The 24195-nt window shown below is 42.3% G+C and overlaps 1 protein-coding gene across 1 annotated transcript in view; it reads left to right on the top strand.

Annotated features, from left to right (window-relative positions):
- The window catches only part of GLIS1 (GLIS family zinc finger 1), a 170842-nt gene that overhangs the window by 105900 nt on the left and 40747 nt on the right, over positions 1-24195 (top strand). Inside the window, exons 5-6 of the mRNA XM_040361052.1 lie at positions 12301-12462; positions 23501-23611. Coding sequence (XP_040216986.1) covers positions 12301-12462; positions 23501-23611 — 273 coding nt within the window. The remainder of the gene's footprint in view (positions 1-12300; positions 12463-23500; positions 23612-24195) is intronic.

Below are 24195 nucleotides of genomic sequence, written 5' to 3'. Positions count from 1 at the left end.
GCCAGATAACTAGGACTGCGTTCCAAACTGGTTGGGTAACTGCTGGAGGGTCTACTCAGCACCACAGATCTTGTCTTCAGGTCTTTGACACAAAGACAGACACTGCATCATCAGCTCAGGGGCCCCTGCAATGTGACTTTGCTGCAACATTCATCTGGAGGTATCTCTATTAATAGCTACATATACCCAAGTATATGTGCACAATTCCACCAGGACTATTTAGTCCTTTGCTAATAATACCTGTTTGTACATTGAATGCATGAACTGTTATTCATTTTTTCTTATATAAAGGGGGGGGGGAACTATTGCTCGGATGGCCTAGGTGATCTGAACGGAATACGGAACAGGTACCTGTCAAAAAAAGTACCATTTCATAAAGAGGCGGGGGGAAGGAGGCCTTAAAGCAGGACTTCCCCTTTTGGGTAAAGCTCCTTTTTAAAGCGGAGGTCCGGCGTTTAAAAAAAATAATTTAAAGTCAGCAGCTACAAACACTGTAGCTGCTGACTTTTAATAAGGACACTTACCTGTCCAGGGTGCCCGCGTTGTCGGCAGCCGAGCAATCGTTCGGGTCTCGGCTGCCCCTCGGCCATCCTCGGTGAGGGAATTCGGCTTCACTTCCCCGTTCACTACTGAGCATGCACGAGTCGCGTTGCGCTATGTGAATGGGCGGATGTCTCCTGGGATACACACGAGGTCCCTGAAGACACCGCTCCACATTTCCCAGGAGGCAGCGCGAGAAGGAGAAGAAAGAAGACCACCGCAGACGAGGAAGTGGTAGATTAGAACGATCTGCCTAGTAACAGCCACTTCTGGTAAGTATAAAAAATATATATATATATATATATATACATTTTTTTTCAATTTTTTTTTAGCCTTCTTGCCTTTTTTTTTTTTTTTTCGGGTGGACCTCCGCTTTAATGTTATATTCTGGTTCCAGTAGTTCTGCTTCCAATTGTTTTAGTTAGATTACTGATTCGTTTTCCAGGAAGAGAATCCCCTCTTTTGACAGAAGCCTTGTCCTGGGTGGAGGCACTGCCAACTTTAATATCAATCCCACTCTTCCACTTAGCAAAGGTTTTGGTTCTCTTATTTACCTACAGCAGGGGCCTCCAAACTATGGCCCTCCAATTGTTCAGGAACTACGATTCCCATCATGTCTGTGAATGTCAGAATTTTACAATGCCTCATGGGATGTGTAGTTTGGAGATCCCTGACCTACAGGTTTAACGCAATACCCTGTTCGGGGGGGGGGCCATTTCTCATAACCCCCCCAAAAGAAGGCTACAAAATATTTTAAAATTGCTGCTTACATTTTTAGAAATATCTTTACAAGAGGTGTTCAATAATACAAGTAGATGTAGCCCATTGGCATCCACCTGTAACTGAAAGGAAACCAATTTTAGGTGGAGTTGACATTAAGGGGCAGATTCACGTACAGCCGCGCAATTTTGTGCGGGCGTAACATATCTGATTTACGTTACGCCTCCGCAACTTACACGGGCAAGTGCTGTATTCTCAAAGCACTTGCTCCGTAAGTTGCGGCGGCGTAGCGTAAATCACCCGGCGGAATTCAAATTCGGCGGGTAGGGGGCGTGTATCATTTAAATTAAGCGCGTACCCGCGCCGAACGAACTGCGCAATCGGCGTCCGGAAAATATCCCAGTGTGCATTGCTCCAAATGACGTCGCAAGGACGTCATTGGTTTCGACGTGAACGTAAATGCCGTCCAGCCCCATTCACGGACGACTTACGCAAACAACGTAACTTTTTCAAATTTTGGCGCGGGAACGACGGCCATACTTAACATTGGCTGCACCTCATAGACCCAGGGGCAACTTTACGCCAGGAAAAGCGTAACGTAAACATCGTAACTTTACTGCGTCGGCCGCGCGTACGCTTGGGAATTCGCGTATCTAGCTAATTTGCATACTCGACGCGGAATTTGACTGAAGCGCCACCTAGCGGGCAAAAAAAAAAATGCAGTTTAGATCCGACGGCCTAAGAGACTTACGCCTGTCGGATCTACTGGATATCTATGCGTAACTGATTCTAAGAATCAGTCGCATTAATACGACGGCGCAACGCAGAGATACGACGGCGTATCTGGAGATACTCCGTAGTATCTCCGTTGTGAATCTGGGCCTAAATGTATTTCTCCTCATGAAACCAAATTAGATACATGTTCCTAAATTGTGCAACTCAAAATTTGAGTGGCAAGAAAAAATAAAATGAAGTAATAACTTTTATCTAGCATGGGGAGACATTAGATAATTTACAGGATGCCTCTAAACTCTACATGCATTACTGTACATAGGCGTCATGTTGTTGGTGCAGCCTCTGAGTGGATTTAGCCACTATGGCTTGTCTGCAAACCACCCACAGTAAAATGATAATTTGTTAATACCCAAATGAAACCCACACAAAACTGTGAACGGGCTGTGGCCAGCTTTGTACTGAATAGGAGCTTTGTTTGGTGCTGAGTCTGACGTAATGTATACACTCATTGTATATCTTGTGCTATGTTTCTAATGGCCAGGACTACATCACTTAATCAAAACACGGCCTGATGGCAGAAGACTTAATTAGCTGCTTCAGTGGGAGCCCCGCTAGTTAAATATTGTGATTAGATTAATTAGAAGGGATTATGACCATATTTCCAGCTTCTGTAGGCTGTGAATTTTCCATGGTGGTCCGAGGCATCGCTACAGCCTGTTTAACTCATCTGTGGCCAGAAAAGATTGGTACTGTTTTTCGGCCAAGCCAATGGAATTGGGCTTTATTATCCATCAAAGAGCTTAAGCTTAGAAATCGTTTGTGAGGAGGCATGTAAATGAGAGCTTAAAAAACAGCTTAAAGAGAATGTGTCACCAAATGGGTTATATAATCATGTTTTAGCTCAGCCTTACCTCTCTGGAAGTACCGTATTTATCAGCGTATAACATGCACCGGCGTAAAAAACACACCCCAATTTAAGAGGGAAGTTTCAGGAAAAAAATATTTTTGTTTTTTTTAATAAACCACTTTGAAGCAAAATAATGGTATCTGAGCATCAATGCAGCCTGGTCTGTGCCCATCTGCAGCCTCAATGCCCATCTGCAGCTTAAGTGCAGCCTGATCTGTGCCCATCTGCAGCATTGCTCCTCACTGCAGCCTGATTATTGCCCATCTGCAGCCTATAAATTTACCCCAAAATGCCCTGCCTGTTCAGTGCCCATCTGCAGTCTCACCTTTCAGTGTCAGATCATCCCTGCTGTCTCCTAGGGAAGAAGGGAAGCGAGCGCCACTGAATTACATAGAACCGCAATCTCCTTCCTGTGTACCCAGTGCTCCGTCACTCACAGCCACGCCTCCTGCCCCTGCTCATATGATAGACAGTACAGTGGTCCAATGCGGGGCCAGGAGGCGTGGTTGTGTGTGACGGAGCACCGGATACACAGGAAGGAGATCATGGCTCTATGTAATTCAGCGGCGCTCGCTCTTCTTCCCTCAGACAGCAGGGATCGGCGTATAACACGCGATTTTCCCCTGATTTTAAGGGGAAAAAAGTGCGTGTTATACGCCGATAAATACGGTAGTTACTTTTTATCACTTGTGATATCTTCTATTGAGAGCAGAGGTTTCAGACCAAGTTTAAGGCTGAAATGCTGGCCATAGATCGATTGTTTTTTTTTTTCTGATCAGCCAGCCGGCTGATAAAATACAAAAAAAAATGCATTTATTCCCCCATCCACACAATCCAGGTGAATAAAGGCACCCTCCTCTGCTATGCAATTATATTTTGACAGCTGGACTTCTCCGCTGTCAAAATACACGAATTAGCGATGCAGCCGCTGTTCAAATAAAACATTTCCAACATTCCTGTTCAAGAGAAGCCAACGGTTAGTTAGATCAGCTTCTCTCTAGCAGGAACAGACATAGATGGATAGAAATTATAGAAATTCCTTGCTGAACCGGCCGAATTTCTATGCATCTATGGGCAGATTAAAGTGTTACTAAACCCACAACAGTAAAATCAATCTGTATATGCAGTAACAAAATAGATTACAGCACACACATACAAAAATTACATTTCGATCATGCAAGGCTACTTAAAACACCTGAACATATTCAAAAATATTGGGATTTTGGCACACTATATGGTCATATAGTGCTAGGCCCACTTACTGCGTCAAAGTACCCCATTATCAGTGGGTCCTACACTATTAATAGAAAATGAAAGATCCTGCGTCTCAACCATGGGAGACAAACTCCTCTTTGCATTTTGCATGTGGGTAGTGTAGGGACAAGTCACCCTTCTGACAGGGATGGTATATGGCATGAAGAGGTTCCAGATGAGTAGGGTAAGAATAGGGACACGCCATCCTTCCTGGGAACCTCCAGATTTGGATACGGATGGGCCAGGCCACATTCTGCCCCTCAAGACAGACACCCCTCAGATCTGCTCTGTTACACACTGCTGAAATATTCTGTGAGTCTTCCTGGTCACGTGCCTTTCCATCAGGTTTGTTGTGAATTATTGGATCCTACATTAATACAAGTTCTTTTCTCTGCAACTGGACTGTAAGTGTTTACTGACACCCCACCACGCTGTACCTCCCCCACTTTGCTCAAGTGATTTCCCATCAATCTTCTTCTTTGAATTTCTGTAAAGAATAAATATACTTTTTTGTTTACAAACTTTTTTCATTTGGTACAAAATAAAAATAAAAAATAACCGCAGAGGTGATCAAATACCACCAAAAAAAAGCTCTATTTGTGGGAAAAAAAGGACGCCAATTTTGTTTGGGAGCCACGTCGCACATCCGCAAAATTGTGAGTTAAAGCGACACAGTGCCGAATCGCAAAAAGGGGCAAGGTCCTTAACCTGCATAATGGTCCGGGTCTTAAGTGGTAATGTAACAATAAGGGGAACGAAAAGAAAAAAGGGAAGGGGAAAAAAAGTGATGAAAAAATGCCAACATCACATAAAAAGCTAATACAGGTAACTGGTCGGTAGCAAAATAATACAAAATAATGGTAATCAAAAAATGTAAACAAAAAAAAAAGGGGGCAGGAAAGGGAGGGAGGGCACAGAAGACAAGAGAAGGAGAAGCGATACAGTATTCCGCACTTTCTTCCTACAAGATACGTAGTTATCACTTTGGCGTTGTGGACCAGACCGAGGCACCAGCTGTGTGTACTGACCAAAATGGAAGAGAGGGGACCCAACCTCAACTGTTCAGAGGGCTCCCGAATGTAAAGATTCTCCTCAAGTAAATTGGGATTTTTAGATCTACTTTAAAATGTCTGTTTTGGCTGGACTGGCTCTTCATTGTCTTTCCTGGGTAATGTTTCTTCACCTAACAAGCAAGAGTTCAAGATCCATATGCCTGCCACAGTACTTATGCTTGTACCTAGTAACACTCCAAAAAAACCTTGAAAGAATGGTATGAAAAACAGAGATTTATCACAATGACAAGAACCATAGATGTGGCATCCTCTGCTTATTGTAGCTGGTAGAAGGGGATTGCATTATGAAAAAATGCCACGGATGCTTGTGTATTATTGCATTTTAATCATTTCAAGCTTAGACCGTTTCATATTCTGGAACAAACACTTCTTTTTGCCATTAAACTGTGTAATTGAGAGCACAATGATCATGATCCCTTTCATTTTCCCAGGAGTTCTCTATTCAGGCATAGAAACAGGCATTTTCTTTCCCATTTAAAGGAGAACGCCACTTTATTATAGATAGAGCATTGGAGGGACAAAGCAATGGGATCATTCTATTCCTTACTTTTAGCTGATCTCCTCCTTGCAGGCTGATTCCTAGTGCAGCTACCAACCACTGAAAAAATGGATAGCAGGATACAAAAAACACACAAAGGCAGCGCTTGATGGGAATAGCATTAAAACTTTTATAGTCTTCAAGTAGGTAACAAAATAAATATTGCACTGAAGATAAAATCGATGTAGCTACATAAACTGTAAAAATGGTACGAGTAATACCAAACGGTAACAAAAGCAGTCATAAAAACATTTAGCTAAGTATGATACTGGTATAAAAATGTGTACAACGATACCACTGCTGAATCCAGATGAGGAGAAGTTAACATCAGTCTGTCGGCATGTAGATGTCCCGTGAAGGGAACTATCACAGCTCCCAGTGGATGGTTGTAGAATCCCAGGTTGATAGAGGGAAGTGTAACAGCCCTTGTGTGTGGCAGATAGTAAGGTCCCGCCAGCATGCAGATATGAAGGCACAGCAAAGGAGCCCTTCAGATGGACATGGCAAGCCCCACCGGTGTCCGCGACGTCACCAGATCTCCGACGGAACTCCCTGAAAGCCCGGAAGCCGGCGGAGAGGTGAGTACCAATCAAAATAATTTTGGTCGATCAAAAAATTTAAAGATTAATCAATGAATTGATAGTTAATTTCCACAGCCCTAATTAATTTATTAAAATCTGTAGATTTAAAAATTTTGAAAATTACCTTTGAAAACACACTGATAAAAGTTTCTATGAGATTTTATTGGGTGAAGAAAAGTATACCGCTCTATAAAGCAATTAGTCTCCGTTGCTTCTGTCCCAACAAACCAAGAGGGTGCTGGCTGTGCTCAATTAGCATGGGATGAAAGAAAAAATCCTGGATCGCCTCACTCCTCAAAAAACGATGTCTTTATTTAAAACATGAAAAAACAACAAAAATTCATATGGAAAAAACAGCCAAAATTCATGCAGTCAAACAAGAAGTGGACTAGGAAAAAAGAGCTGACATGTTTTGCATCATGTGATGCTTACTCGTAGCGTACGAGTAAGCATCACATGATGCAAAACATGTCAGCTCTTTTTTCCTAGTCCACTTCTAAGGAAGCTGTGAGTAGACCTCCCAAAACCCCTAAGAGTGCCAGCGGTGACCCCCTCCCTAAAGACATTCTAAATTATGCCCAGAAACTGGCAGGGTCCCTGAATATAGCTGAACTGGCCGAGGAGGGGGGGGGGGCCTGAGGGGGAACTCACTGCACAGGGGAATATGGAGGAAGGCTTTCCAGAGTGCACAGATGCAAACAATCATGAAGTGGAACGAATAATAAAAATAAGGGTCAGAAAAGAAACACCAATAGAGAAAATGTTAGTGTCCCTGACATTGGTGGTCAGTGGAAATGTGACTTCTAATATTGGTAGTTGCTATTGTGGTCCCTCCAACCTCAACCTTCCTTTAATTTTGTCATTGTGTAACCAAAAATATTCGGTGGATGCCAGGAAATGTGAAAGAGGCAAAGAAAGTTTAAAAACAAAACAACAACTTTGTGTTCTACCACTTCTTCATTTATCCTGCTTCTCTACTCACCTGTCAATGGATTCCCAGCTAGTTAAAGCATACCAAATCTAAATCAAATCTGTCTTGGGGGTCAGTTGCAGACCTTTGATATGTTGAAGCACCAGCATGGTTTACCTAACTCATATCTTACAACTCAGATATGACTTTAATACTCAATTTGATAACCAGCCAGTTGCTCTCTACGCCTCAGGTCTGGAAAACCTGCTCAGGGATGAGACCATGGTCAAACCTCTGTCCACCATTTATAAAGAGTTACTATGATTGATTCATATAGGGCTCGAGTCCTTCAGAACTAAGTGGCTTATTGACTTCCCTGAGTTAGATGAGGAAGATTGGGAGGAGATGTGGGAATGTTCTTTTTAACAATTGGTGTCCACCAGGGGAGGAGGGTTGCCGGCCGTACGCATCCCACACCTGGGAGTGCAGAATCACGTACAGGTATACCGTTGTTATTAAGGTGTTCAAGAGAAATGGTATTCTGTGTTATTGCTCTTTGTGATATAATACTTGGCTAGGTGAATACACCTGTAAAGGTGCCTTGATCATCATCCCCCTTTGTCCCTAAGCACTGATCTCATGTATGAACTCACTGTGGTTTCAATCTGTTTCTGTGGTCTAAGCATACTTTTTAGTTTTTGTGTTGTTTAGTTTTCTTTTTTTTTTTTGTTCAATGTTGGTTTGTCCTACTAACATGGGTATGCCCAATAGGCACTGTATCATACTAAACTTTTGAAACTTACAATAAAAAGAATTTTGAATAAATAAATAAATCATTCCCTCAATCTTTCATTAATGAGCATACCAGTTTAAAGAGGGAGGGAGGGGAACAAGGGGGGGGGGAGGATGGAGGGGCAAGGAAAGGGAAAGGAAAATCTTTTTTTTTAGTGTTGGTTGTTGGAAACATGCAATAAGGTGCTATTATGCGCCTTTCTTAATTATGTTTTGAATAATGTGTTGCACGATTGGTGTGTAAAGGGGGAAGGAGGGTGGGAAGGGAATAGGGAAGAGAATTTTTTTCCTTTTTTTTCTTCTTCTTTTGGAGATGGGCACAATCGGGGGACCCGGTGTATCTTCTTGGGGAAGAGGGGTTATAATGTTTTATGTCAATGAATGGTCTTGTATAGATATTATGTTTGGTATGTATTTGTATGTTGAAATTTGTCTTAGTAAAGGAAAAAAATGGTGATTATAAAAATAAAATAAAGCATACCCAATCTGGGCACAGGAGGATCATGTATATAATCTGGTGACCACTTACTCAGGGGAGATATCTCCATTAAAAATAGTCCCAGGTTTGGTAAGAATGGTTACTTTTCCTTGGAAATACTTTCACATCTATTGCTGTTTTTCACATTCTATAAAGTAAACATCTCTTGAGGTGCCCAATAAGGATTCACCTAGATAATTCAGAATCATTCAGTAGCATGAGATTAAATCTGGTCATATGCTAGTAGAATTTCATTACAAATTTTTCATTTTATAAACGTGCATTCAATTTTCGAATCATTAGGCCCCGTACACACGTCCGAGGAACTCGACGTGCCAAACACATCGAGTTCCTCATCGAGTCCAGTGTGGAAGCCGCCGGCGGGCCGACTTTCCTCATTGAACAACGAGGAAATAGAGAACATGTTCTCTTTTCGGCCCGACGAGTTCCTCGTCGGCTTCCTCGCTGAAAAGTGTACACACGACCGAGTTTCTCGGCAGAATCCAGCTCCGATCGAGTTTCTGGCTGAATTCTGCCGAGAAACTCGGTCGTGTGTACGCGGCCTTAGAGGGGTAAAATCCTCATAATTATTTGAAAATTTGAGGGAGCGGGATAGAAAATATTTCTCAAACTTACACAGATTTGTTCCAGAAAGTTAATTCGTTCCAAAAGGAAATGTTAAAGCAAACAATTACTTTGGACTGACTTTTGTCACTTTCCAATAGTTCTACTAAGGCAGTTGTGGACAAATACTTGATTTCATGCTACTAAGTAGTTAATATCTCTTGTGTATCTGAGCAGTAAGGTAAATTTCCCTCCAAAGTGACGATGTATGCCACAATTACGCGGGTAAAAAATAAAATCCATTCCAGTTAAACCTGTCCTGGGAGAAATTCAGAGCTTCTTTTAAAAATGCAAGTAACCTGGCTTTCATTTCAGTCCAATAGCTTCAACACGTTCTGAGTAATGGCAGCGTACATATTTATGCCTGTTTAGTTTTCTTTTTGTAAGATTCTTTTTATTGTCTTTTTTTAAAAGAAGAAGAGAAGGTACAGAAACAGAGCTTCTGTATAGTTTTCTTTAAATCCAGAAAAATATATATCCAGAGCGCTCCAAGCATTTGAATCCTGACAGATAAAGTCTGTGTTAAAGAGGGTAGCAAATCTTCATACACTTTAGGCAGCACTCAGGGAGACAAGCAATCTCTAATGGAAACAGAAAAACAAACAAGGCGCCTCTAAGTGCAGAAGTATAAAACACTTACAGGATAGTGGATGAAACAGGCATGTAGCAGGTAAGTGCGTCCAGGAGATGTTCCAGTGGCAGGGCAGTCCCAGTCTGTGATGGTAAAGCTTCCAGGGAAGTCCACGAGATAACAGCCGACTTGTGCTGTGAATGTTCAGAAAACTATCAAGGCACCTCTAAGTGTAGAAGTATAAAACTTTTAATATCCCCTAAAGGATTTAAAAACACTTACAAGATAGTGGATGAAACAGGCATGTAGAAGGTAAGTGCGTCCAGGAGATGTTCCAGTGGCAGGGCAGTCCCAGTCTGTAATGGTAAAGCTTCCAGGGAAGTCCACGAGATAACAGCCGACTTGTGCTGTGAATGTTCAGAGGACACAATACTGCTGGAGCCTGGGGATGACGTCAGAGGAAGCGAGACAGAAACCAGCATGGAACATAAACAGGAAGTGGACAGGAAGTGTGTTATAGAGGCGGGACGCGTTTCGGAACAGCTCATTGGTTCCTTCTTCAGCCAGTGACCTGTTTGTGTTCCATGCTGGTTTCTGTCTCGCTTACTTTGACGTCATCCCCAGGCTCCAGCAGTATTGTGTCCTCTGAACATTCACAGCACAAGTCGGCTGTTATCTCGTGGACTTCCCTGGAAGCTTTACCATCACAGACTGGGACTGCCCTGCCACTGAAACATCTCCTGGACGCACTTACCTGCTACATGCCTGTTTCATCCACTATCTTGTAAGTGTTTTTAAATCCTTTAGGGGATATTAAAAGTTTTATACTTCTGCACTTAGAGGCGCCTTGATAAATTTTTTTAACCACATCCCACCCGGCCTATAGCAAAATGACGACCAGGCGGGGGTTTCCTCATCCTGACTGCGCGTCATCTTATGTCCAGCACACAGCGCCTTGATCAGTGGTGCGGGGTGTCGCTCTGACACACTGCATCTCCAATCTCAGTAAAAAGCAGACGATATAGGCTCTTTACCATGTGATCAGCTGTGTCCAATGATCGCATCGGCTTTTTTCCTCTATTCACGCTGACAAGGCACGAGTAAAGAAGAGCCGAAAAGCGGCTCTCCTGACAGGGGGAGTCTGCGCTAATATCAGTGATTATCAGTGCAGACCCATCAAGGATGCCCACAAGAGTGCCAGCCTGTGCCCACCAGAGATGCCAACTTGTGCCCACCAGAGCAGCCAATCAGTGTCCATCAGGGATGCCAATCAGTGTCCATCAGTAATGACCGTCTGTGCCTTCTCATCAGTGCCATCTATCAGTGCCACACATCAGTGCCACCTATTAGTGCCTATCAGTGCCTCATATCAGTGCTGCATATTAGTGCCTCATCATTATCATCATTATAGTGCCTCATCGTTCATCAGTGCCACCTTATCAGTGCCCATCAGTGCCACTTTGTCCGTGCCCATCAGTGCAGCCTCATCAGTGCCCGTCAGTGAAGAAGAAAACATACTTATTTACTAAATGTTATAACAGAAACAGAATGGCACGGCTGGGCACATCAACGTACCTGTACGTTGCACTTTAAGCCCAGCCGTGGGGTCGCACGTGCTGCGGGCGCGTGGACGCGACACGGTCCGAAGCTCGGGGACTCGCGGACCCGATCCCGCTGGAGTCCCGCGTTCGGTCCTCGGAGCTGGAGAATGGGGAGAGCTGTGTGTAAACACAGCTTCCCCGTTCTTCACTGTGGCGCAGTCATAGATCGTGTGATCCCTTATATAGGGAATCACAATCGATGACGTCACACCTACAGCCACACCCCCCTACAGTTAGAAACACAGATGAGGTCATACATAACCCCATCAGCGCCCCCTTGTGGTTAACTCCCAAACTGCAATTGTAATTTTCACAGTAAACAATGCATTTTAAATGCATGTTTTGCTGTGAAAATGACAATGGTCCCAAAAATGTGTCAAAATTGTCCAAAGCGTCCGCCATAATGTCGCAGTCACGAAAAAAATAGCTGATCGCCGCCATTAGTAGTAAAAAAAAGATAATTAATAAAAATGCAATAAAACTATCCCATTTTGTAAACGCTATAAATTTTGCGCAAACCAACCGATAAACGCTTATTGCAAAGAATACGTATCGGCCTAAACTGAGGAACATTTTTTTAATATATATATTTTTGGGGGATATTTATTATAGCAAAAAGTAAAAAATATTGATTTTTTTTCAAAATTGTCGCTATATTTTTGTTTATAGCGCAAAAAATAAAAACCGCAGAGGTGATCAAATACCACCAAAAGAAAGCTCTATTTGTGGTAAAAAAAGGACGCCAATTTTGTTTGGGAGCCACGTCGCACGACCGCGCAATTGTCAGTTAAAGCAACGCAGTGCCGAATCGCAAAAACTGTCCGGGTCCTTTAGCTGCCTAAAGGTCCGGGTCTTAAGTGGTTAAAGAGCCTAAATTGTAACTGTTTGCCTGTGAAGTGCCATCAACCTCACAAATGAAATGTGTAATTATTTGGAATCCCATCCCCATGTAAGTGTTCTCTACCTTTTATTACAGTTTGAAGGCTGCAGCAAGGCATTTTCAAGGCTGGAGAACCTGAAGATTCACCTGCGAAGTCACACAGGAGAACGTCCTTACCTGTGTCAGCACCCCGGCTGCCAAAAAGCGTTCAGTAACTCCAGTGACAGAGCAAAGCATCAGAGGACTCATCAGGACACAGTAAGGGGGACATACAAAGGGACTGAGGACAGGGGGGGGTCGAAAGTGGGAGTGCTGCTGAATGAGTAGATAGTTAATTAAAATCTTTGATCTGTTTGATTCTTTTAAATATACAAGTGAATGTGATCCAGTTAATGTAAATTATTTTAACATGTGTTAGGCTGGCCATACATTATTCAATTTTATTGTACAATTTTCCTTTAGATTTACCAAAACCATATAATATGAGGCCAGACCTAAACACTTTCACAAAGGCAAATCTAATGGAAATTGAATACAAAAATGATATAATGTATGGCCAGCTTTAATGTTTGCAAAACCTTTTGTATTCCTGAGCCAGCAGAGGTTGTTTGAAAACTATAAGTGGCTTATCCTGTAATTAAATGTTTCTCAGCAACCATTTAGTATGAATGCAGACTGAACAATCTGACATACAGATAATTATTAGAAGAGAACTATGCCTTTCCCTTTACATTGCATTCCATATGGCCTTTCCTATCATTTAAAGCATGCTTTCAGTATTTTCAATTTTAATAGAGGTATAAACCCTTTAATTTGGATTGCATGCTTATGGACGTATTCTGTAAGGACTCTTTCACACGGAGCGGATCCGTATTGATCCGCTCCGTTAGCCCGTTTGGCTCAGCGGGGATTCCTCCGTTAATCCCCGCTGAGCTGTCGGCGGACAGGGCGGTCCCCGCACACAGTGCAGAGACCACCCTGTCTCTCCTCTGCTCTCCCCTATGGGGAATCGGATGAATACGGAGCGTCTGTCCGTATTCATCCAATCCGATCCATCAGACGGAAGAAAAATAGGGTTTTCTTCCGTCTGAAAAACCGGATCCTGACGGAGGCAGGTGATTACGGACGTTAGCGGATGCTCCATCCGCTAATGGCCGTGATCCCATAGGGAACCATTGTAAGTCCGTAAACGGACTTATGAAAAGCGGACCGTTCGTCTGCTGGTGTGAAAGGGCCCTAACTGTTGGTTTTGAAGTCTTATGTCAGGAATGTTCTACTTGAAAAAGTGAAAATAAAGATTTTACAAAGAAGAGAAATACGCTCTGGAAATAAATAAAAGTAAAATATATATAAAAGAAAGGTCTGATGTGACCAGTGACACACCTTAATCCCTAATAGTACAATAAAAACAATTTTTAAATAGGCTCTGGAAATTTGGTATGATAGGCAATAGAAAAAAATGTGAATATCAAAACAAATATCAAAACAAAAGTCTTTTATGAATGTATTTTTATGAAATACAACTCAACATTATCACTCACAGACCGGGGTGCTGTTAGAAATCACGGAGCCTACGTTACGCTATGGGGACACAGCAGATATACCAACACAGTCGCGGGTCTTAATTTGACAGGCATGTGGGTACAGGTGTATGGCCCCGAACACAGACAATGTGCATTCGGGGCCACTCTCTTTCACCTTCTCACCAGTAAAATTACCTGTGGCTGTGTTTGTACAGGTGCTGCATCCCCCTAGAGCAGTGGTTCTCAACCCGGGGTCGGGACCCCCTCAGGGGTCAAATGATGATTTGCCAGGGGTCACCGAATCCTGGGCTGTTCCTGAAGCCTACATCACTCTCCCAGCCTTTTCTCGGTCGCCCAGCTGGGCTGTTTTTGGAGCCCGTGGCTGCCCACTAAGCCTCTGTTCAGCCGCCCATTCAGTTCACGGCATGGCTTGGGGGCAGAAACTAGAGGTCAGTGATGGATGTGAAGTGGGAGGGGCTGAATGAGACCCCATCTCCTGATTTTGGCATAGGTGTCACTGCTGCAAGACACCACAGTGCTGGAGACACAGTGAAGCCTGAGACACAGTGAGTAACACTACCTGTGATTAGAGTTGCCATTTAAAGTCCCCACTACAGTTCTCAGTTTAGCAGATGACCTTGATCAAGAGCATCTAAGTTGGCTGATCAGAACTTCCCCCAACATTGCCACTCATCCCAACTCCCCCCACCAAGGAGTAATAGAAGGAATACAAAAAGAGGATACATGAAAGGGGGGGGGAACAAAGAAAAAAAAGAGAAAGAACAAGAGACTGCTAGAGAGAGGGATGGGGAAAAAACAAGAAATTAGGATAGAGACAGAGCAAAGGGAAAGGAAGGAAAACAAAGAGAGTGGCATAGCCTAAAATGTACTATAAGGGGTTTTAATATTGTACGAGTGGAAGGTACTCAGGGAGCACTAAATGTCTGCGGGTTAGGGGCGCAAATTACTTGTCCTGCCTTGAGTGCAAACAACCCACGCTGCAAAAATGTATTTTACTGTTAGGGGTCCCCACAACTCAGGAAATTTTATCAAGGGGTCACGGCACTAGGAAGGTTGAGAACCACTGCCCTAGAGTAACAGGCATCTCCAGCCCTGAGGACACATGTGAATAAGCCCTTTATTTTTTAAACAATTTTTTAAAATTTGTAATTGTTCTCACAGACCTGTTGTGGGGTCTTTGGTGAGATATCAGGATCTAAACAGACCCCTGGTATCTCACTTTTGGGACACAAAGTAATCTTTCTCTGGAGCCTCAGCTGCACTGCAGATGAATAAACAGGAAGCATTCTATAAAGAGGCTCCTGTTTATTTGTAAACTGAACTGAATCTCTCACTATGCTTCATTTATAAATGAACATAGTGAGTGATTGATATCGGTCACTCACTATGTTCATTTAGGAAAGGTCCGGTAAATATTGTATAGTTACCACCCCCATATCTGCTCGCCATCCTGAAGTTACCCCTGTGTGCCTGCAGCAGCCAGTGAGAGAGAAGGGAAGCTGGCAGCGCTGCGGTGGGAAGGACCACACAGCATGGTATAAACAACAGGGGGGCTCAGGAAGCAGGGGGAGAAGGATGTAGACAGAGAGTGTGGTCGGGGCGGCAGGTGGGGGAAATAACTGGAACTGATTCCCCTGCAGCAACTGTAATCCGGGAAGAGGACCAGAAGCCAACTTTCAGCTGCTGCAGGGGGATCAGTTCCAGTCATTTCCTCCCGGCCGCTTCACTAATCACACTTTCTGTCTATATCCTCTTCCCCCTACTGTCCGGGTTCCCCTGTTGATCTTAAAGGACCCTGGCCTCATACATAAGGAACAGTGGTACCCCCTTATCTGCAACCTTGCTTATGGAGGAATTAAAGCCCTCCGAACAAGTTGTTTATTTTACCCTAACTATTCCCCCACCCCTCTGGAAAAAATCCCATTTGTTTGATGTTCAAGTAACATAAACACCCGGCTCTAAGATCTTTCCATTCTAGAGGAGCTTGGGGAAGGCCTCTTCTGCAAAGCTATACAATCTAATCTCCACTTTTTGTGCTTTTTAATAGGCAACCTTCCTTAAGCTGGCCATACACACTGGTGTAATTTAGTTAGATTTTTTTTATTTAAATACATTTATTCATAAGAAAGAAAATTTGAAGGAGCAAGATGTAAAATTTTTGTCAAATAAATGATTTAAAAATTAAAAAATAATCTACTGGTGTAGATTTAATGCTGTTTGATCCAGTTTCACTCCTGACATATTTTTGGTAAATAGGAGACAATCAACCTTTCTCTAGTTATTGTAATTTTGTATCCTTGTTCGAATACATTTTCCAAAATTGTTAAAATAAACAAAAATTCAGCACAGAACAGCCTTACATTTTCTAAAGCCATAAAAGCACTGCTTGTGACTTATTACAGGTCTATAATAGATCACAGACCTTTAAATAGGAGAAACAATGGAAGACTGGGCATTATTTCTATGCCATCCCAAGCCTCCAAAGCTGTGGAGGAACAATACAAAGATAATACATTCTTCCATAGCAGAAAAACCCAAACCCCAAACCTTGTACAAAAATGAATTATCAAAATGTCCTTAAGGAGATGAGCCATATCTACAATAAAAGAAAACAGCAGACGAGGTGCAAAAAGTGTCTATAAACATGCCCAGATACATGTGTGTTGGTTATATACAGCTGGTTCTTGTCTCTGGAGCACAAATTACATTTACTAGTTGACATATTCAGATAATTAAACATAAAAACAGTTCTCACGGCACACCCACTTAGACATTTGGCCTGAATATTAATAGTGACGACTGTGAGAACATTTTACATAATGCAGCTAAATATGCAAATTATACACAACAAAACAATAAAAACACGAATAAAATCAAAGTAAAACACGTATTTATTCATTCCATCTCTTCGAGAGCTTGGCAGGGTGTACACCAAAATTATATCAGAGCCAAAACAAAAAAAAATGTAAAAGTTTAGAAAACACGCACAGTTCTGTTACCTGATAGATGTTGGCTCGGTACACCGGTAAACATAGTCATGTGTAACACAATATGTTTTCTGTGCCAGTGTACGTAATGGATTGTAGTTGTTGTAACTGTACGACTGACTGATTGACTGACTAAAATGTAGAAGGAAAAGTATCTATGCCTCAGTAGTGGAAATACTTAAATGAAAGGATAACTACACTTTTGTCAGACCCATCTTTCATGGCCTCCCTCCTTTTGCTGAGTATTTTGTCAATAGCAATTTCTAACCAAAATGAAATGTGGGCCTTAAGGACACACGTTGATTGGCTGGGAAGACTTTGAAGGAAAGTCCTTGTGTCCTGTGAGGATCCCCAGAGCCCTGCAGGGTATTTTAATATATGTTAATATACGTTTTAGCTAAATGCTCAGCAGAGGGAGATCAAGTCTCTAAAAAACTGAGCGCCGTAAAAATGCAATTTAACCACTTGAGACCCGCGCTATTGACAAAAGACGTCAACAGCGCGGCTCTCAAGTGCCAACTGGACGTCTTTGGACGTCATTTAAAAGCATTACCGGCGCGCACCTCTGGGGGGCGCGCAGCGGGTAAACACTGTCCCGGCGCATCGCTGGGAAGCCGATACGTGTACCTGGCGGCCGCGATGTCTGCCGGGTACACGCGATTGTCGGTAAGACAGCAGGGACGTGGAGCTCTGTGTGTAAACACAGAGCTCCACGTGCTGTCAGAGGAGAGGAGACCGATCTGTGTCTCTTGTACATAGGGACACAGCATCGGTCACCTCCCCCAGTCACCCCCCTCCCCCCACACAGTTAGAACACACCTAGGATACACATTTAACCCCTTCCTCACCCCCTAGTGTTAACCCCTTCACTGCCAGTCACATTTATACAGTAATTAGTGCATTTTTATAACACTGATCACTGTATAAATGTGAATGGCGCCAAATTTGTGTCAAAAGTGTCCGATATAACGTCGCAGTCCCAATAAAAATCGCAGATCGCCGCCATTACTAGTAAAAAAAAAAATAATAAAAAAAAATAATAATTATGTCCCCTATTTTGTAGGCGCTATAACTTTTGCGCAAACCAGTCGCTTATTGCGATTTTTTTTTTTTTACAAAAATACGTCGAAAAAATTGTCGCTCTTTTTTAGTTTATAACGCAAAAAATAAAAACCGCAGAGGTGATCAAATACCACCAAAATAAAGCTCTAATTGTGGGGAAAAAAAGGACGTCAATTTTGTTTGGGAGCCACGTCGCACGACCGCGCAAATGTCAGTTAAAGCGACGCAGTGCCGTAAGCTGAAATTTCGCCTGGGAACGAAGGGGGTTTATGTGCCCAGTAAGCAAGTGGTTAAGAAGGACTGTGGATTGAAAGTTTACCTTTAGATGGAGGATCAGGTCTTTTTTTTCTTTTCTTTTTTTTTTTATATCAAAACTTTTTTATTGACAAGGAAGACAATAAAGTGCGTATACAATATAGATTTGGAAAGCATAGATGTCAACCATCAACATTTGCACTGAATATAAAATATATAAAATATAGGACCAGGTACAAAGCATCACATCAAGACATATCCAAAACACAAAAATCATAAAAAAAGAAAAACATAGGTCAAGACAAACAAAAACAAAACAGCCCGGGTTTATTGTGGGATGTTTCCTCAGAAGCCTTCTTTGTCTACTCTCGGATTTACAGCTGGGAAATTCCCAAACTTGGGCTATAACCATAATAACTCTTATGCCCTGTACACACGATCAGTTCATCTGATGAAAACGGTCTGATGGATTTTTTCATCAGATATCCGATGAAGCTGACTTTCATCAGTCGTGCCTACACACCATTGGTTAAAAATCCGATCGTGTCAGAACGCGGTTTACGTAAAACACAACAACGTGCTGAGAAAAATGAAGTTCAATGCTTCCGACTTGATTCTGAGCATGCGTGGATTTTTAACCGATGGACACCACAGATGATCGTTTTTTTCGATCGTTTTTTTAACCATCAGATAAATTTAAAACAAGTTCCTAGTTTTTTGACTGATGGATAAAAAACCGATGGGGCCCACACACGATCGTTTCGTCTGATGAAAACGGTCCATCAGACCGTTTTCATCAGACGAACTGATCGTGTGTACGCGGCATAAGTGGTCTTATAATTGTAATAACCTTACCATCACTAATTGTGGTGGGGCAAGACTTGGGTTTCCAAGCCAACTTTTCCAAATAAAGTGAAATTTGTTTATCGCTTTTCTATGGCGATAAGCCAATTGCTCTCTAAGTAGGAAAAGATCTAACGTAGGCGATCCACTGCACCCTAGAGGATCAGGTTTTTACTGGCATTGTTGTTTCAGATTCTGAAGTCAGAATGGTTACTTCTATGAAACTAGTCTTCCTCTACCACTAAGAGCTAAGGAAGGGTGGCCATACACATCTGTTTTTTATTTTATGAAGGAATCTGTCATGCCTTCCTGTTATACTGAACCACTGGCAAAGAACTGGATAAACTGAATAACTGGCAAAGAACTTTTCTATTGCTAATTAGAAACGGCGGAAAATCTTTATCGGGATAGCTGTACAGAGTCACTGATTCAAAGTATTGAAGCAGGAGGGTCAGCATTGATTGCCTAGAAACTAGCATTTTCATAAAGTTGCTAGCAATGGCTACCCTGTGTGTCTTTCAAGATAGGATTCTTAGGGCCAGATCCACAAAGACGTTACGTTGGCGTATCTATTGATACGCCGCGTAACTTCTAGGATGCTCCGGCGTATCTTTGTTTTGTATCCACAAAACAAGATACGCCTGAAGCTGGGCTAGATCCGACTGACGTCCGTCTTAGTACGCCGTCGGATCTAAGGTGCATATTTACGCTGGCCGCTAGGTGGCGCTTCCGTTGATTTCCACGTCGAGTATGCAAATTAGCTAGATACGCTGATCCTCAAACGTACGTCCGCCCGGCGCATTTTTTTACCTCTTTTACGTAAGGCTTTTTTCGGCGTAATGTTACCCCTGCTCTATAAGGCGTACGCAATGTTAAGTATGGACGTCGGGCCAGCGTCAAATTTTCCGTTGTGTACGTCGTTTGCGTAAAACGTTCGCGAATAGGGCTTTGCGTAAATTACTTTCACGTCGAAAGCATTGACTATTTGCGACGTGATTTCGAGGATGCGCACTGGGATACCCCCACGGACGGCGCATGCGCCGTTAAAAAAAAATGTCATTTACGTGGGGTCAAGTAGAATTAACATAAAACACACCCACATCTTTGTCATTTGAATTCAGCGCCCTTACGCCAGCAGATTTACGCTACGCCGCCGTAACTTTAGAGGCAAGTGATTTGTGAATACAGCACTTGCCTCTCAAAGTTGCGGCGGCGTAGCGTTACTACGATACGCTACGCCCATTTAAAGTTACGCCGATCTATGTGCATCTGGCCCTTTATGTTTAACTTGAAAGCTATGAATATTTAAATCTTCCACATGTGTATGCTAGAGAAATGTATCAGTATTTTTTTGACAGAGATAAAAATATACACTAAGATCATTCTGATAACGCTGAGATGTGAATAGAGGCTTGGAGAGACATTTCAATGTGAGAGAGAGAGTCTGAAGGCAAGCAGCTTCCAGTATGTTCTCTTTTTAAGATACAAATACAACCTTTTTTACACCAGGCTGCTACCTGTATTTAATGTTTTTTGTAAAATTAGGACAGCGCATAAAAGGAAAAAAATATATATATAAAATGTGAGTTTAAAAATATATCAATTCTAAATAAAATGATCAAATTGACCTCAGGCCATTGTAGTTTTAATGAACCTGTTGGTTTACCACACTGATAACAAAAGTGTATTATTTAAAAGGTTCTATATGTCCGATTATGTAGAAAAATAACTCAAATAAAAAAATTCAGTTAAATCTGTCTGGTCTTACAAATATGTGTTGTTTTTAATATCCTGACTTTCAAATTATATAAAGTTTTCTATCTGAATTGTATATCTTTTACTAACCTACACTCTTCTCTTTCTCTTTTTCTGTCTTTGTGTGAAATGTAAATTCACAACAGAAAGGTAATGCAATTCACTATATATGTAACATACAATCCATGAATACAAGATTTGAATGTGTGTAAACTGACCAATGGCAGGATTCACACATATGAGCACCATTGCAATATGTGCATGTGCGTTGTCATTCATTCATTCACGCAGTGCCCCACAATGCGTGTAATAAGGACTCAATGCATTGTGTTGTAGTGTGCTGAAAAAAATGAGACAGGTATTTTTTATGTGACAAGTATAAAAAAGAGAAATCAGCACAAAGGATCCCTGTGAGTAAATGTTATATGCAATATTTATTGAGAAACTGCTGCCAATACTGGTGTGTAATATACATACCATACCCAGGTCTTAAATCATAAAATAGTTGTGCATAATTCAAATAACACTCATACAATACAATACAAAATAAGCCTGTGATATAAAGTGTAAATCTGATATATATATATATATATATATATATATATATATATATATATATATATATATATAAAATATATATATATATACCGTATTTATCGCCCTATAGCGCGCACCGGCATATAGCGCGCACCCCAAACCTAGAAGGGAATTCTAAGGAAAAAAAGAAATACTGACAGTTTACAGTTACTTACAGTTGCCCGGCGTCCATCGGCGGCCTTGTCCGGTCCGGCGTCCGTCTGCGGCATTCGTGGTGTCCTCGTGCTGTCCTCCCCGCTTCTCCCATGCTGTTTTTGAACGCCGCCGCCGACATACACCGAGTGTGGTACACTCGGCTGGGCTCGGCCACGCTCGGCTCCTCTCGCATGAAGGCTAGGAGGCGGCACAGGGCGTGACCGCGAGCGGAGCCGAGCCCAGCCGAGTGTACCCGAGTGTACTGCACTCGGTATATGTCGGCGACGGCACTCAGATTGCGGGGATCGGCGTATAACGCGCACCCACGATTTCCCCCTGATTTTAAGGGGAAAAAAGTGCGCGTTATACGCCGATAAATATGGTATATATATATATATATATATAGACACGGTATTGCCAAAAGTATTGGGACGCCTGCCTTTACACACACATGAAATTTAATGGCATCCCAGTCTTAGTCCGTAGGGTTCAACATTGAGTTGGCCCACCCACTGCAGCTATAACAGCTCCTCCTGTGTAGTTCTGGGCTGATCCCTCGCTTTTCTCATTTTCTCATGATCATTCTTACCCCATGAGGCAAAATCTTGCATGGAGCTGCAGACCGAGGGCGATTGATGGTTATCTTCCAAATACGAATAGTTGCTCCAACAGTTGTCTCCTTCTCACCAAGCTTCTTGCTGGTGGTCCTCTAGACCATTCTAACCATCCCTAACGCTCTTTGGTCTTGCCCATGATAGTAGGTTTGAATGGAAGAAAGAGATTCTGTGGACAGGAGTCTTTAGGAGCACCTTCTTAAATTTACAGGATTAATCTATGTACTACATGAGCACAGACTGTAGCCAGTCTGTGTGAGCCAGAATTATTGTTGGTTGGTAGGGGGATCAAATACTTATTTTACTCACTGAACTGCAACTCAATTTATAACATTTGTATCATGTGTTATTTCTGGATTTTTGGTTGACATTCTGTCTCTATCATTTAAAATACACCTATGATAAAAATGATAGACCCTTAGGGGCAGATCCACAAAAGAATTACGCCGGCGTATCTATTGATACGCCGGCGTAATTTTAAATTTCCTGCGTCGTATCTTTGTTTTGTATCTTCAAAACAAGATACGACGGCATCTCGGGTCGATCCGACAGGCGTACGTCTTAGTACGCCGTCGGATCTAAGATGCAATTTTCGGCGGCCGCTAGGTGCCGTTTCCGTCGAATTCCGCGTCGAGTATGCAAATTTGCTAGTTACGGCGATCCACGAACGTACGTCCGGCCGGCGCATTTTTTTACGTCGGCTTTTCCCGGCGTATAGTTAAAGCTGCTATATGGTGGCGTACTCAATGTTAAGTATGGCCGTCGTTCCCGCCTCGCATTTTGAACTTTTTACGTAGTTTGCGTAAGTCGTCCGTGAATGGGGCTGGACGCCATTTACGTTCATGTCGAAAACAATGACGTCCTTGTGACGTCATTTGGAGCAATGCACCCTGGGATATTTTAGGGACGGCGCATGCACAGTTCGTTCGGCGCGGGGACGCACTTCATTTAAATGAAACACGCCCCCTACCCGCCAAATTTTAATTCCGCGCCCTTACGCCGCGAGAGATACACTACGCCGCCGTAACTTACGGCGCAAATTCTTTCAGGATTCAAACCAAAGCAAAGTAAGTCACAGCGGCGTAGCTTGTCTTACATACGCTGCGCTAAGCGCAGATGTATGTGAATCTGCCCCAAAGTCTCTATCATTTAAAATACACCTATGATAAAAATGATAGACCCTTAATTTCTTTATAAGTGGCCAAACCTACTAAATCTGCAGGGGATCAAATAAGTATTTTCCCCACTGTATATCTCTAGATTAATCATTTGACATGGCATGCTAGTTTTCCTCAAAAACCTGTTTTGATTAACCTAGATTTGTGAAAGGTTTCCTATAAATTTAGTAAAACAAATGTGTGCATGAATATGTGACCATACGAGCATGCGGTGTAATGGAATACTTGTAGACCCCCAGAGCAATGAATGCAGAATCCAAGCAGTAACAGTAGTGTCTCCACAAGTATCCTTTTCCAACTGTTAATGTTTTCATATTTTCACGCAGAAACCATACGCCTGTCAAATTCCTGGTTGCTGCAAGCGATACACAGATCCCAGCTCATTGCGGAAACATGTGAAAGCCCACACAGTGAAGGAGCAGCAGGTGCGCAATAAGGTAGCAACACTACATCAATAAAGACAATTACTGTAGAAAGTGTTTGATTTATTGCTCTGAACCAAGTCTAATGAGAAACTCTGTTTTTAGAATCCATAATATTGGTTGAATTCATAATCCCATAATAAAGTCAGACAGGTTTTTCAAACTTGCATGTTATCCCGAATTTTTTATTGAATCAAAATTTTAATGGGGTCCATTTATAATGCAGCAGTATGACCTAACTGCTTTTCTATTAGATTAGCCCACATTTCATTATGTACTGCTGTGTGCTGTATACATGGGCTTTGATGTTTGCTTTTTCGGTACTCAAAAGCGAGGAAAACCTCATTCATTTTAAAACTGTGAAAAAAATATTTTGGGCTATTTGCTGTTTAGACGTAATCTATCTCCATTGAGGCCTGTCCCTAATTGGTCACTGCTCTGTGGTTCAAGTCTCTGCCGGTTTAGCGGGAACAGGCTAAAATTCAAACCATGTATGGGTAGGCTGAATGGGCCAGATCCACAAAGAGCCGGCGTAATGTAAAAATTCCCATTTAAGTTACACTGCCTTAAAATTTCTACCTAAGTGCCCGATCCACAAA

This window comes from Rana temporaria, chromosome 7, assembly GCF_905171775.1.
Source record: "Rana temporaria chromosome 7, aRanTem1.1, whole genome shotgun sequence".
NCBI classification, from domain to species: Eukaryota; Metazoa; Chordata; class Amphibia; order Anura; family Ranidae; genus Rana; species Rana temporaria.
Note: the sequence above shows the minus strand (reverse complement) of the source record. Positions and strands in the feature narration are given on the sequence as shown.